Source organism: Stegodyphus dumicola, chromosome 4 (genome assembly GCF_044657685.1).
Source record: "Stegodyphus dumicola isolate Sdum_Otavi_A_Nest chromosome 4, ASM4465768v1".
In the NCBI taxonomy this organism is placed as follows: domain Eukaryota; kingdom Metazoa; phylum Arthropoda; class Arachnida; order Araneae; family Eresidae; genus Stegodyphus; species Stegodyphus dumicola.
In genome coordinates, this window is record NC_140771.1 from 10383146 (window position 1) to 10398079 (window position 14934).

Genomic DNA, 14934 nt, shown 5'->3' on the forward strand with positions numbered 1-14934 from the left:
TACGAGCTGGAGATAAAAATGTTGACATGCTTTATTCTATTTTTTTAAGCCTTTTCTCAATTTATCATATCAGTGCTCTGGTTCCGTAGTAAGATGGTTTAGGAAACTTTTTTGTCTTTTTATTAGTAACATTTTTCGTGTGAACTTTATTTATTGCATATCACGTTCTTAGTGCTTACGCCACATGAAATTCGATTCAACAAAGTAATCGCAAAATATTAAAAACAGTATATCCTTAGAACTTCCGACAGACATTTTCGCCAGCTGGAGATAAAAGCGTTTTATTCCGTATAGTTTTGCCCCTGCTGTCTTCTAAATCACCGAGTTTGTTAATCAAAAATTGATAAAAGTTTACAAATTATGAAATATATAACAAAAAAAAATCGAAATTCAAAATTCCGGCTTCCAGGTGTCCTTGCTCGGGTGAACGACTACGTTATTCGGAATTTGATGGCCATTTTTCAACAGTGCAGGTAACATACATACATGCAGATTCTTTATTACTTTATTTCTTTAAAAATAATAGAAGGCGATCATATTTGGTGGCAACTATCTGAAAAAGTATATGGCGTTTATAGTGAACCGATGCAAAATTCCATTTCTAGACTAATAGTTTCTTTTGGGCTAAAAAAGATTAATCATTGTGCTATGTGTCAACACTTCCAAAATAAAGAACTTCCTTAATAATGAGCAATGCATTATAACCCAAATATCTTCAAAATATCAGTATACAGAAGTTTATACTCGAAAGATATGCGAAAGGGAAATCTTGGATGACAGGCTCTGTTTATACAGATTAGAAACGAGGCTTAGGAAAACGAATTTGAAGATTTAGGTATAAACATTGATAAGAATCTCATGCGAGATAACGAACTTAGACTAGAGATGATTGGGAGGAAGATATGTTTGAAAGGTTTGCAAATTTAAATGTTTGAAATTTCTTCACTGACTGCTTTCATAATGAAGTTCTAGATCATCCAAACATGTTAAGAAACATGTTTATACATCCAAACATGTTTATACTGTAGAGAATAATAATTTGGTTTACTAACGTAAATGAATTTTTATTGCATATGAAGTTTATTTATATATGAAATGCTTTTATAGGAAGAACTAAAGAAAAAAACTATTTCAAGTAGGCAGACTTCTTATGAATATATTTTAATAAGCATTATTTTAAAACTTTTAACTGTGTTTACAGTGTAAAGAGTTGTTATGAAATATATATTTTATGTATTTTGAAATTTATTCACGAGCTTAGTTCAAAAGCCTGCCTTTAATGAGACAGTCTTTGTACAAATCTTAATTATAGTCATTGACAGTCAAGTTCTTCAAAATGGCTGCATTCCTAGAAAAGAAAAATCGTATAAAATCTCTCTCTGATAAACTAACACTGTTTCCCGATTGCGCTTCTAATGTTCGAGGTATATGAAAACTTAACCACAGTCGTTGGTAGTCGAGTTCTTCAAGATGGCTACGTTCCCAAAAGAGAAAAATCGTATAAAATCTCTCTCTGATGAAATAATACTGTTTCCCGATTGGGTTTCTAAAGTTCGAGGTATATGAAAACTTAACCACAGTTATTAATAGTCAAGTTCTTCAAAATGGCTACCTTCATAGAAAAGAAAATTCGTATAATATCTCTCTCTGATGAAATAATACTGTTTCCCGATTGGGCTTCTAACGTTCGAGGGATGTGAAAACTTACTCTGTTTTATGGGGAACTCTTACTCTGTTTTCATATACACTGAGATATAGAAAGTTTTCTAAGAAAGACAGGATAATTTGGGATATATAAGTTATTTATGAGATAAGTCACCTGAACAAAATCTGTCTATAGCTTAAACAAGAGTATGGTATAATCCGCTACCATGGAAAATTTATTCCATTAAATGATTGCGCTCATTCTAAACAAGGATTTAGTATACAATTCGCATTTCGACAGTTAGAAATAATATAAATTGATGGAATTTAAAACTTACCTCTGAGCCATTTCAACAGTATAGCGTCTGTGTGTTTCGGCGTCAGGACATCTGATAAGGCTTTACGAAACTAATTAATAAAGTGAAAAGTGCTGTGAGTATTATTAGACTCTCAAATAAAAGAGTAACACAAATTTTACAAATCAAATACTTTAATGAGAAAGTTAACTTTGTAATTCAATGTAAAGTAAGTCCTCAGCTACAGTTTTTGAGCATCATTTTTATAGGAAATATTTTCAACTAAAAAGTTTTAAATATAGCGGTTCCAAGTTTATCAGCTTGTAGAAACATTAGATTTTTCGAAATCACGAAATGCAAGAATCGACTGCATGCATTCATTTCAAACCACAGATCTTTCAATGCTGGTAGCATTGAAAGATCTCTACATACTGCTACATAGGGTAAGGTTGCGCAAAGTCGTACCACTGCTTGTTTCTTGCTCTTATATATTAGGGTGTAATAGCTCCACAACTGCACCTCTTCGGCAAAACAAGTTATCCCCTAGCCGACCATCTTATTTTACATCGTGTTCGTCTCCCAGTAATATCAGGTTGACCGAAAAATAATGCAGGTTTTTGAAATTGTTTATCTTTTCCGTACAGTTTTAGCAACAAAAATATTTTGAATTACACTGGTTTATATATCATTTTGAAGCTCTAGTTTCGCTCTATATTTCTATAATAATCATTTTGTTCCAAAATTAATAAAAAATATTTACTAGGTGTTTTTGTTTAGATGTCAAAACGGGATTTTTTGCAAATTTACATTTATGAGTACAAGCTAGGACACAGCGCAGCACAAACGGCTCGAGATGTCAACGAAGTATGGGGCGAGAAAAGTGTTAATGAATCTACAGTTCAACGGTGGTACCAAAAGTTTCGTCGTGGGGAATTTGATGTGGAAGATCAAGAGCGTCGTGGACACTCTTCAGCTGTTGATGACGATGATTTGAAGACTTAAGCTGAAAACGAACCCGTGCACAACTGTTCGAGAGCTCGCGGAGGAGATTGGCGTAAGCAAAACAACGATTTTTGATCACTTGAATCGTATAGGAAAGTCAAAGAAGCTCGATAAGTGGTTGCCTCACGAACTGAAAGCAAAAATTTAAAAAAAAAAAAAAAAAAATCGCCGTTTTGAAGTGTCGTCTGCTCTTCTTCTCCGCTACAAAAACGATCCTTTTCTTGATTGAATTGTTACGCGCTATGAAAAGTGGATTCTCTCCAACAACTGGCGACATTCGGCTCAGTGGTTGGACAGCGGTCAGACACCGAAACACTTTCTAAAGCCAAATTTGCACCAAAAGAAAATTATGGTGACTGCTTGGTGGTGTGCGGCCGGTCTCATCCATCACAGCTTCCTAAATCTGGGCGAAACGATTACGGCAGATAAGTACTGTCAGCAAATCAACGAAATGCACCGAAAATTGGAACGCATGTGCTCGGCATTGGTCAACAGGAAGCGGCCAGTTCTCCTCCATGACGATGCTCGACCGCACGTCGTGCAACTGACCCTTCAGAAATTGAAAGAATTTGGATACAAAACTTTCCCTCTTCCCTCATATTCGCCTGACCTCTCGTTGACCAAGTACCACTTTTTCAAACATCTGGATAATACTCTGCAGAAGAAATGCTTCAGAAACCAAGACGAGGTCAAAAACGCATTTGCCAACTTTATCGTGTCCAGAACTCCAGAATTTTATTCTATTAGCATAAATAAACTTATATCTCTTTGGCAAAAATGCATTGATTTGGCTGGTACGTTTTTTGATTAATAAAATTGTTTTTGAGTTGAATTATGATACTTTAAAGATATAGGTTAAAAACTTGCATTATTTTCCGGACAACCTAATATTTGTGAGGAAGACGGTGAAGAGAATATGATTCACTGCCAAAATAGCAAAGGATGTATACATGACTTATGTGATGGAGTTGACAAAAAAAATGAAAATATATATTTGGGATTACTGTTGTTATTATATGTATAAATAAATTAATTGAGAAAAGTTTTATTGTAATTTTCTAATTTTAAACGCAGTATAACTTAAGCTATAGGTGGTATGATTAAGAAAATTGGTTGTCTGAGTGGTGTTAAGTTCATTTTCATAAATTTCACGAATTTTACCCAATCCAAGAGAGCAGACTGTATGGAATTTTATTGTAATAAAGATCAGCAGTGACAGCACAAGGTGTTATTAACATGTATAATTTTTATTTCTTTAATAGATCCTAAGATTTATACCTATTGCTGCTCTGGCCTGCATGGTCTCCTAATCTGTCACCCATTGCAAACACCTGGTCGTGGGTTCCTGAGAGACGGACCCGACATTTCTTTCCAGCTAATACGGTTGATAAAGTGTGGCATAGATTTAGAGCAGTATGGAACGAGTTGCTCATTTCTCTCCTCCAAGCCCAGTTCGGTTTATGTCTAACCGGTTAAAAAGAGTTTTAGCTGCCAGGGGTGGCAGCTGTTTCTACTAATTTCGTCCCTCTGCAAAAACCTAAACTGCTTACAAATTTAGTCCTTTTGTCTTCATGCCTTACTGTTTACGTACAATAAATACCCTTTTTTTTTTTTTTTTTTTTTTTTTTTTTTTTTTTTGTGTGTGTGTGTGTGTGTGTGTGTTTCTTTTCCTTTACGGTGTTGCGAGTTTAATGGCCAGCAGTGCATTATTTCATTTATCGAAGTTTATATTTCACATTTTTTATAATTTTTATTATACATCTGGCAATATCTTACCTCCTTCAACATTTTCAGCTCCATTTCATTTAAGTCTGTGCCCGAGGTATTCATCTTGCATGAAAATTATAGTTCTGTAAAGCAAGAGATATTATCATATAGAATATCTTGTAAGAAAAGAAATTGCAACTAAAAACAAAATTGCATTCAGTATAAATAATTAAACTAGAAAGATACCATCTTTTATTTTTGTTAACAATACTAGCATATAATGTATGAATTTTTAAGAATTTATAAAAATAATCGAAGAAATTGTGAAAGCTTATATTATTATATAATTAAAAAATTATGCAACATCTAGCGAATTATTGTGTTAAAAGAATTCAATTTTTCTGGGTTCAGATTATATAATAAGTTATAAGAAAATTATTTTAACTAATACTTAATTTATGACTTGGATTTCGAACGGCATACTATTTTAGAACCAGCAAGTTCGAAGTAAAAGATTCCGAGTCAGTACGAGTTGAAAGTATTAAATATAACTTCATAAAATTCTAAAGAGCTTTTCTAACTTTTGTTGTTAATAGCGTAGTCCTCTACTACTGCAGATGATTTAATTAAAAGACTGTACGAGACGAATCATCTCTGCCATTTGCCCAAGAAATCGATCAGTTCGATTTCTCGTGATTCTTCTCTGTTTTTAAAACTGCATGCAAGGATTACCTGCTTGAGAGGAAAAATGCCTTTGTGAGAGATTTTCGGAGGAAAACTGGCTAATATGTATATGCAGAGAAAAACCATAAAACTGTTTGAGCTGTAAAAAAGGTTCCAAATTTTTGTTTAATTATTTTGCTCTTCTGGTATGTTTATTCACAAAGTTTATACGAAGAGTTAATAAGTAAAAATACTAATTCAATATCCGAAAACCTTGGAAAACATCAAAATGCTTAATTTAATTGTCTTTGTAGTGAAGGTGTGGATGGCAACGTGTAAAACAATTCAAAATAGAAGCCAGATCTTTCCTGCTCGTTTACGTTATACTGTGAGCAGTTAGACTAGTGTAATTACATATTATTTTAAGTTCAAGATTACTTTTTTAAGTTAAGCCCGAAGTGTTGGCTTATACAAAATAAAGTGGGATCAACTTTGTATTCAAATAAAAGGGATATTAACGCCATTCTTCTGACATTGTCTGTTCTACATCTTAAAAACACGAGAATAATTCCTCTACAGTCTTTCTGGTGCTCGTTAGTTTATGCTAGCAAAGCAGATGTTTATGTTACCCAGCCCGAACAATAAGAACTATCAAAGGAAACTTCACATTTCAGCATCTTCCATGAACGTCGCAAGCACCGTCGGCCATGGTGAATCCCATGGAGAGATTTCAACTTTGTTGACACACTTAGAGCTGCTATGAAACAAGCAACAACTTTTGATGGAAAGACCTCAGTATTGAGTTTTAATAAACTGTTAAATAAATACTCATTTTCTGCTGCATCCAGTTCAAGAAGCGCAGAAAATCACCATCCTTTAGAGGCCAATCTTCAACATGATAGTGAGCCTGGTAGCGAAAGCCACAACTTCGTGAACTTAAATCAGGCATTAATTAAAGCGTTTCCCATCATGAAGAATAGGGCCAAGCTTGAGTCGGAGCTATTTAGCAAATTCCATAACAAAATCGAATCGAGGACTTGACAGACTTTATCTTTAGGAAAATCCAGATTTTTAATTTGTTTTACTGCAAGAGATCGGACGAAGAAATTATTAGTCCAAAGGGATTTGAGTCCCTAAGGACTATTACTTTCGTTTTGCCGTTTTGTGTCGGACTCCTATAAGTGTCGGTTCACGTTTCAAACTGTTGCCACAAAATGTTAGAGTCCTGCATTATATTTGAAGAAATTAAATAATGAAAAATCTGCATAAATGTATGTTTATTTCTCGCATTGTGATAAAATAACGGTACATAGAACCATCAAATTTTGAATGACGTATTCCTCCTACAAATATGGGCATAGGGAAGACCCAATTTGAAAATTGGAATTTGTTTTATGCTCAATTTCATATTTTGTAAAACTTTAAAGAATTTCTGATTAATAAACTCAAGGATTTCAAAGCGAGCCATGGCAACACTCTACGGGGGGAGGGGAACCTTTTTATATCCAGTGCACGGAACTGTGTATCGGAAATTCTAAAGATAGGCTCATTTTAAAATTATTTTGTGACTGCTATTGAACTAAACTTTATGGTTTAAGTGCAAAGAATATGATATTTAATAAATAAAGGTAACACACAAAACGTTAAAAAATCGCCCCCTTGGACGTATTTTAATATCTGAAACATTTCAGATTTTTTTTTTTTTATTGTTGTTTGTTTGTGGTGTTTTTCAAATAATTCTGCCGTGATTACTATGCCAAGTTCAAGACTACTTCGAGCTTCGAAATCCGACAATGTTGTAAAGTTTATTCGAATTACACCAGAAGTTCCAAAATAGACTCCTGGCTGACAATTATTGAAGAATTGAAAAGGCATCCCGAATTTAAAAATATTTAGTTTTACCTAAAAGATACGGATCATTTTGAACGTCCAGACATTACAGAAGAAGCCTTAGAAGTTAGATTTCTCTAAAAAATTTCTTTTTTAAATTTGAAATTGCTAAAAAGTTGAATACTTTCGTCATTCAAAACGCTTCTGTAACTGACACTATATGGCAACGACGAACGATTAAGGAAATAAAGGCCGGGTTGGAATTAAGAAAAAAACCCTGTTCATTGTTAGTTACCAATTACGATGTACTGAGTAAGTTTTTATAGCTTTTAAAATTATTCTGGCCTAATTCGTTATTTTAGAAATGACATTTGCATTTAGTTGAATATTTTCGTAATATAAGGTGTACTCCTTTTGTTTACATTTGCATTATCGTGCTTTTATTTACACATTTTTTACATGTTTTGATCGCATCATTGATTTGATACTTGCGTTTTATTCTAACGGTTTCTTTGCATTTAAAAAATGCTTTTTTCGTTTTATATGATGTTCCAAATAATTTTCAATCTGATTTACATCGTATATGAGAATTCGTGAAATGCATATGAGTTAGCTAAATTTGGGGATTTGAATATTTCTGTATAGTTTTAATTTTTAGTTTATGTATAGAAAGCAAGCACGAAGCACGATGTCTGAACAGTTGGAAAGTGTGTCAAATAAGTTAATTCCCCCTGAAGAGTCAGTATTATTTCGCTATCTTTAAAATTGTTCATTTTTAGTTAATTTTCTTTATATGGCTATAATTATTATTTGCAATTCTTACATCTCAGTTTTAGGCATTTGCGCTACTATTAGCCAGTGCTTGTAGAACAGTTTTTCCATCTGCTACTTTTTTTTTTTTACTTTTAAAGTACCTTCAAAGTAAAATTATTTCAAATACATTTAATATTTTATTAATTTAAAATAATATCGATTTTTTTATTTTACATTTGATTTTAATTTTTCTATCTACCCTTACCTACTACGGCTATTATAAATTGGAATTTATATAAACTTAAATTTGTTATCTTTATATTATTTGTTATTTTATTAGTTATCTTTTTTATTGCCTTTCATAATTTTTACTTTATTGAAATATTGGAATTTTAATACTAGTATTCCTCTTTCATTCTTATGATTGATTATGTTTAATTAAATCAGTGCAGCCTAGGTGCAGGTTCTTAATAGTCCTTTTTTTGTTTATGTTGCTATTTTATATATACGTAAGATAAAAAATATGTCAGTTTCAAAATCATAATTCAAACTAGCAATAGCCCTTAATTCCCCCTCTCTATTGTAAAAACAATAATAACTTTTTAACTGGACACACTGGACTGTGTCCATTTCTGTATCAATCCATCTCATCTGATTTGCGTTATGCTGATGTCTAATTCTAAATCTGAACTCAAAATTTGGAAAACTGAAATCTTTCTTTTAATAAGCTGCTATATTTTATTAACTGCGCACTTTTTGCTTCTAGCTTTCTTGTCGTTAAGACGACAAAGTACTGCTTTTCTTCCTATCGCGATAATATCTAAACTGTAACTCTAAAACAGGCATGATTAATGTGCCTAGTTTAGTGTGGCCACAAAGTGTGTTAACTCCAACTTAAATAAAGATACATATTTAATATACCTCTACAGCCAGGTGTTCGTTAAGGATTCAGCATTTTACGGTCTACGCCATCAATACTGAAAAGTCCTTTTCATTATATATATATATACTGAAGAGCAAAAACATTATGACGACCTATTCAATAACTCGTTCCGCTAATTTTGGCCTGCAAAGCAGTTTCAGCTCGTCTTTGCATGGATGCCACAAGTTCTTGGTAGATGACTGCAAACAGTTTGTACCAAGTATATAATCAGCGGTGGCGCAAAGTCGAGATCTTCCGCCATGGTAATATTTAAGCTCTGAGCTGCTGCTCCATGACATGCCAAATGTGTTCCATCGGGTTAAGATCCAGCGAGTTGGGTGGCCAGGAAGTTAACTGGAATTCAACCTTATGCTCCTGGAGCCACTCGAACACAATTCGAGCCTTGTGACATGGAGTGTTGTCTTGCTCGAAGATTCTATTTCCAGCTGGGAAAACTGACGGCATGTAAGAGTGCAACTGATCGGAAATTATGTTCAGATAGTCCGCAGCTTTTATGGTCTGTTCTATTACAACTAAGGGTCCCACAGCCGCCCACGAGAAGTTCCCCAAAGCATAACACCACCTCCACAAGCCTGTATATAATCTGCTGTCATACACAGACTGTGTGACAGGGAGGAGCAGCTGTTTCTCTGGAAGAGAGCGCACCCTGCTGCGACCATCGATGCATGAATCACAAATCATGATTTATCCGACCAGGCAATTGTCTTCCACTGTACAACTGTAGGCGTAGTCAACAATAGCGCTTGATCAACAGACAAAAGAGTGGGACACCTATTGCTTAGTCCCATATCCAACAGTGTCCGCTAAACTGCGTGTTCCGAAACACTTGCACTTGGACCTGTATTATATTGAGCCACTGTCTAGTGCCGATTTTGCTGTACCATATTCTCCGACGTCCTTTTTCTTTGATGACGCATGGAAGTCCAACACCTTGGCATCTACTGCTGGTTTCACCGTCATTTATCCACTTTGCACAAATACTAACAACGGCAGATCACGAACAATCAACAATTGCACAGTTTCGGAGTCTTCGGGTCATTACAATCTGACCCATATCAAATTCGCTTAGATCATCAGCCTTTTCTGTACATCACAAAAGTTAAGTGGAAGAATGATTCCTTAGCTTCTCCAGCAGCAGTTAAATACCATTCCCACTTAACTACGTGTCCTTCGCATCATCCAGAGAAGTTCATTGGAAAACGTTCGGATAGTCACAATGATTCGGCTCGTCAGTGTATATGTTACGGTGAAACACCGAAATCAGGAGAATGTCGACTTTTACCGGTGAATGTCAACATTCACATAGTCTCTTGGTGTATGTCCGAAATATTTTCCAAGCACTCTTATTTCTGACTTACACCGGTCAATGTCGACATTCACCATGTACTAGTGGTGAATGTTGAACATATAACAATATTATATTTTCTTCTCTGTAATTCAGTCGCGAATAAACGCACTTAAAACTTGAAATAAGAACTTAACAACATGAGAACCTAAAACACACAATACATTCAAAATGAGAAAGGAAAATAATAGAAGTTAAAAACTTACTTAATTATATAGTGCGTTCTAAATGAGAAAATAAAATAACAGTAATAAAAAACTTACTAAATTATGTGATTCAAATCTTATTTATTGCAACAACTAAAACTATTATGGCACTTTATAACCTCTCTTTTCAACTTTCACTCTAGCATATCTGTGATTGACGACATACACCGGTGAGGATCCGAGTATACAAGAATGTAGTGAAATACTCGGTCTTTCACCGACGTATTTGGTGAATGTTGATATTCTCCGGTGAAAGTCGATATTCTCCAATTTCGGTCTTTCACGGTAACATATACACGTTTAATACTGCCTTGTGATATAAAAGAAGGTGAACGACTAGATGTTATAACAGTTCCAAATACAAAATTTCAACTTTCTACAACTAATCGTTTTTGAACTATGCGAGATATATACATACGCGAGAACGTACGCTTTTGAAACCACTTTAAATCCATTTCAAAATCCGTTTTGGAAAAAAAAAGTCCTCTATTCTGTCCGTAATGAACAAACATCGAGCAAAAATCATCCAAATGGATTCGGGTACGTACAAATTGGATATTTTCGTTTAAATATGATACCTGAAATTTATGGCGATTAAAATGCTTCCTTTACTTCGTAGAGGGAAATGAAAATTAAGCGCGTAACAGTCGACATTTCGTTTGCAGTTAATGTACATTTTTGGGAACATTTGAGAATCAAAGTAAATAGAGCCCTATGTATTATGTGTCATGTGTGCTTTGACACTAGATAAATACGAAACAAGGAATGTTGAATTTCCCCCAAATAATTAAATATATGATATTTAGGAGCAACACGGTGTGAAGCTATGGAATAACGTGAGCAAAAATTAATATTACAACAATAACTTTCCGTCTTAAATGAATGATTCAAGTGGTCGTCAATAAAACTAATCAATAAAAGCTTTTAATTTAAACTTTTAAAACATTCAAAATAAAAATTTTCGAATTAAATAGCAAAGATTTGAATGTTCAGCAATATTTTAAATAAGGCTCATAATTAAAGGTAGGAAAACATAAACATTAATCATAGCTTTAAGAATCTCTTAATAACAACGTACCTAATTTAAACAGGGAAACCAGTACATGGATCGTATCATCTCTTCTTCTACCAATTTTTCATTGCAAAGCTGGAAGCGATTTGATTTAGCATTAGATATCCATCATTCATAAATAAGATCATTAAGATCACTCTTTCTACATTTTTCTTTGATGACCTCCTTAATGAGTATAATCAATATTCAATTGTTTTCATAAGCGTCCACCTTTGAGGCAGCTTAATTCTAAAGGAAACAAAAGGATGAAATTTTCCTCCTTCGGCACATAGGCATTAAATTATAGAAGAGATTCAGTTTTAGAATTATGTAAGTAGGATCATGTGATTATTGAAAGGTGTTTACCGTTGCGCTTTAGAAAAGAAGTAAAATCATGACGCTACCACAATGAAAGCTTGATTAAATTTTAAAACTCCTGTTAAAAATTATTGCAAGTTAAAAGTATATATACCGCGTTGCTTAATCTGTCTTTTGCTCTGTCACTGATTCCTTTATTTGCAACTCTTTTTTCATACCTCCTTTTTCTTTTCAACTTCTACAGTATACTGAAATTTGCAATTAAAGGCGAAGAGGGTACGCCTACTACCAGAATGATAAAATATACCACGAAGAGAAGAAAAGAAAGGTACAGTTTCTTTAGTTTTTACTTCCTTGTACGAAGTAAAAGCTGTATTGTAATCACGAAACAGTTCGGGTAACATATTTCAACGAAAATATCCATTTTGATGGCTCTCAAATCCATTTGAACGACGTTTCTGCGTGACGTCTGTATTTAAGGACAGAATAAAGGAATCTTTTTCTCAAAACATATTGTAATATAGATTTAAAATTGATTCAGAATAGATTTTCTCGCGACGTCTGTACGTACATACGTAGCTATGAATGTATCTCGCAAAACTCGAAAACCAGTGGCCTCAGATCTTTGAAATTTTGTATATGCCACTGCTATAACATATAGTTGTGCACCTCACGTTTTGGTTTAAAACGGCCTCAAAAAAGTATATAAACATATATAATATGCATATATTATATATATTTGTTGTTCTGATAATCCGGTTAATGTTTTCTGTGCCTTGAATTAATCTGCATGTAATAGTTGTAGAATTATCAACAATTTAAAAGCTATTAAAGTGCTGCTAAGCGTAACGAAGCGATAACTATTTGTTTGCATTTGAAACTTTTAGTAGAATAGCGAATTGAATAAATTGGTGCACCAACTTCAGTGACTTTTTGCAGAGACGAAAAGCAAACTCAGTTTTGTGCACCGAAAAATATGTCTTCCTGCCCGCTAGTTGAATTGCTTGTTTTTGCTAAGAAACTCTAAATTAAATTGTAAATATTTTCTTTAACACTATTTAACTGTACTTGGTGTTTTATTTTTTCTTTATTTTACAATTTTTAAGGAATATGTTTTGAGTTCTTACCTAAATTTACCTTGCCTCTAAAAGAGAGCGAAACTGATTGAATGAGAAATATATCTATAATTAAATTCGAGGAAATAAGTTTAAATGAAATGCAGCAGAGAATATGTATAATTTAATAGATCGCACAAGGAAGTCGTGTATGATGCCCACATTACATTTTTTTTTAAATTAAAAAATTGCTTTCTAGAAATAATAATTTCAGATTTATTTTGTCCTCTTAAATGTATTTTATAACATATAGTTGTGCACCTCACGTTTTGGTTTAAAACGGCCTCAAAAAAGTATATAAACATATATAATATGCATATATTATATATATTTGTTGTTCTGATAATCCGGTTAATGTTTTCTGTGCCTTGAATTAATCTGCATGTAATAGTTGTAGAATTATCAACAATTTAAAAGTTATTAAAGTGCTGCTAAGCGTAACGAAGCGATAACTATTTGTTTGCATTTGAAACTTTTAGTAGAATAGCGAATTGAATAAATTGGTGCACCAACTTCAGTGACTTTTTGCAGAGACGAAAAGCAAACTCAGTTTTGTGCACCGAAAAATATGTCTTCCTGCCCGCTAGTTGAATTGCTTGTTTTTGCTAAGAAACTCTAAATTAAATTGTAAATATTTTCTTTAACACTATTTAACTGTACTTGGTGTTTTATTTTTTCTTTATTTTACAATTTTTAAGGAATATGTTTTGAGTTCTTACCTAAATTTACCTTGCCTCTAAAAGAGAGCGAAACTGATTGAATGAGAAATATATCTATAATTAAATTCGAGGAAATAAGTTTAAATGAAATGCGGCAGAGAATATGTATAATTTAATAGATCGCACAAGGAAGTTGTGTATGATGCCCACATTACATTTTTTTTAAATTAAAAAATTGCTTTCTAGAAATAATAATTTCAGATTTATTTTGTCCTCTTAAATGTATTTTATAACATATAGTTGTGCACCTCACGTTTTGGTTTAAAACGGCCTCAAAAAAGTATATAAACATATATAATATGCATATATTATATATATTTGTTGTTCTGATAATCCGGTTAATGTTTTCTGTGCCTTGAATTAATCTGCATGTAATAGTTGTAGAATTATCAACAATTTAAAAGCTATTAAAGTGCTGCTAAGCGTAACGAAGCGATAACTATTTGTTTGCATTTGAAACTTTTAGTAGAATAGCGAATTGAATAAATTGGTGCACCAACTTCAGTGACTTTTTGCAGAGACGAAAAGCAAACTCAGTTTTGTACACCGAAAAATATGTCTTCCTGCCCGCTAGTTGAATTGCTTGTTTTTGCTAAGAAACTCTAATTTAAATTGTAAATATTTTCTTTAACACTATTTAACTGTACTTGGTGTTTTATTTTTTCTTTATTTTACAATTTTTAAGGAATATGTTTTGAGTTCTGACCTAAATTTACCTTGCCTCTAAAAGAGAGCGAAACTGATTGAATGAGAAATATATCTATAATTAAATTCGATAAAATAAGTTTAAATGAAATGCAGCAGAGAATATGTATAATTTAATAGATCGCACAAGGAAGTCGTGTATGATGCCCACATTACATTTTTTTAAATTAAAAAATTGCTTTCTAGAAATAATAATTTCAGATTTATTTTGTCCTCTTAAATGTATTTGCTATATTACAAACTTCAAAAACATTTTCAGTTAGCATTGTCAATTTTCTAGCAGCATGGATTTTCATATTTTTAATAACAATGATTCTGCGTCTAAAAACATTTCCTGCTCACTCAAACCTTTCTGGGTGTTTCTTATAAGTTTTGCCCAAATATCTGGCAGTCGTTTTTTTCTGTCTTTCACCGAATTAATGGAGTTTAATATTATAACCGTTAATTTGCAAAACTGATGAAATTTTCACTGAAATGCATACTTCACTGAAATACTTCAATTGCCGGAAATATAAATTTTGCAGAAAACAGCCAAACTGGTAGCCATTTTTCAACAAACATTTTTTAATCTGGGCAATATTTTAATGATCATCCAGAGAAAAACTCACATTTTCAAAGAAAACAATTCAGATGATAG

General features: G+C 33.0%; 1 protein-coding gene across 5 annotated transcripts in view; it reads right to left on the bottom strand.

Moving 5' to 3' along the window:
* The window catches only part of LOC118187654 (SEC14-like protein 2), an 89850-nt gene that overhangs the window by 50486 nt on the left and 24430 nt on the right, over window positions 1–14934 (bottom strand). For 4 of the 5 annotated variants that reach the window (XM_035357927.2, XM_085814540.1, XM_035357932.2 and 1 more), the window contains 2 exons: window positions 4719–4792; window positions 1983–2052 (listed from right to left, as the gene is read on the bottom strand). In XM_035357927.2, the coding sequence (XP_035213818.1) occupies window positions 1983–2052; window positions 4719–4772 (124 nt within the window). In that variant the 5' untranslated portion in view covers window positions 4773–4792. Of the gene's footprint in view, window positions 1–1982; window positions 2053–4718; window positions 4793–11467; window positions 11566–14934 lie in introns of those variants that run through there. The other variant, XM_035357941.2, reaches the window with a different exon arrangement.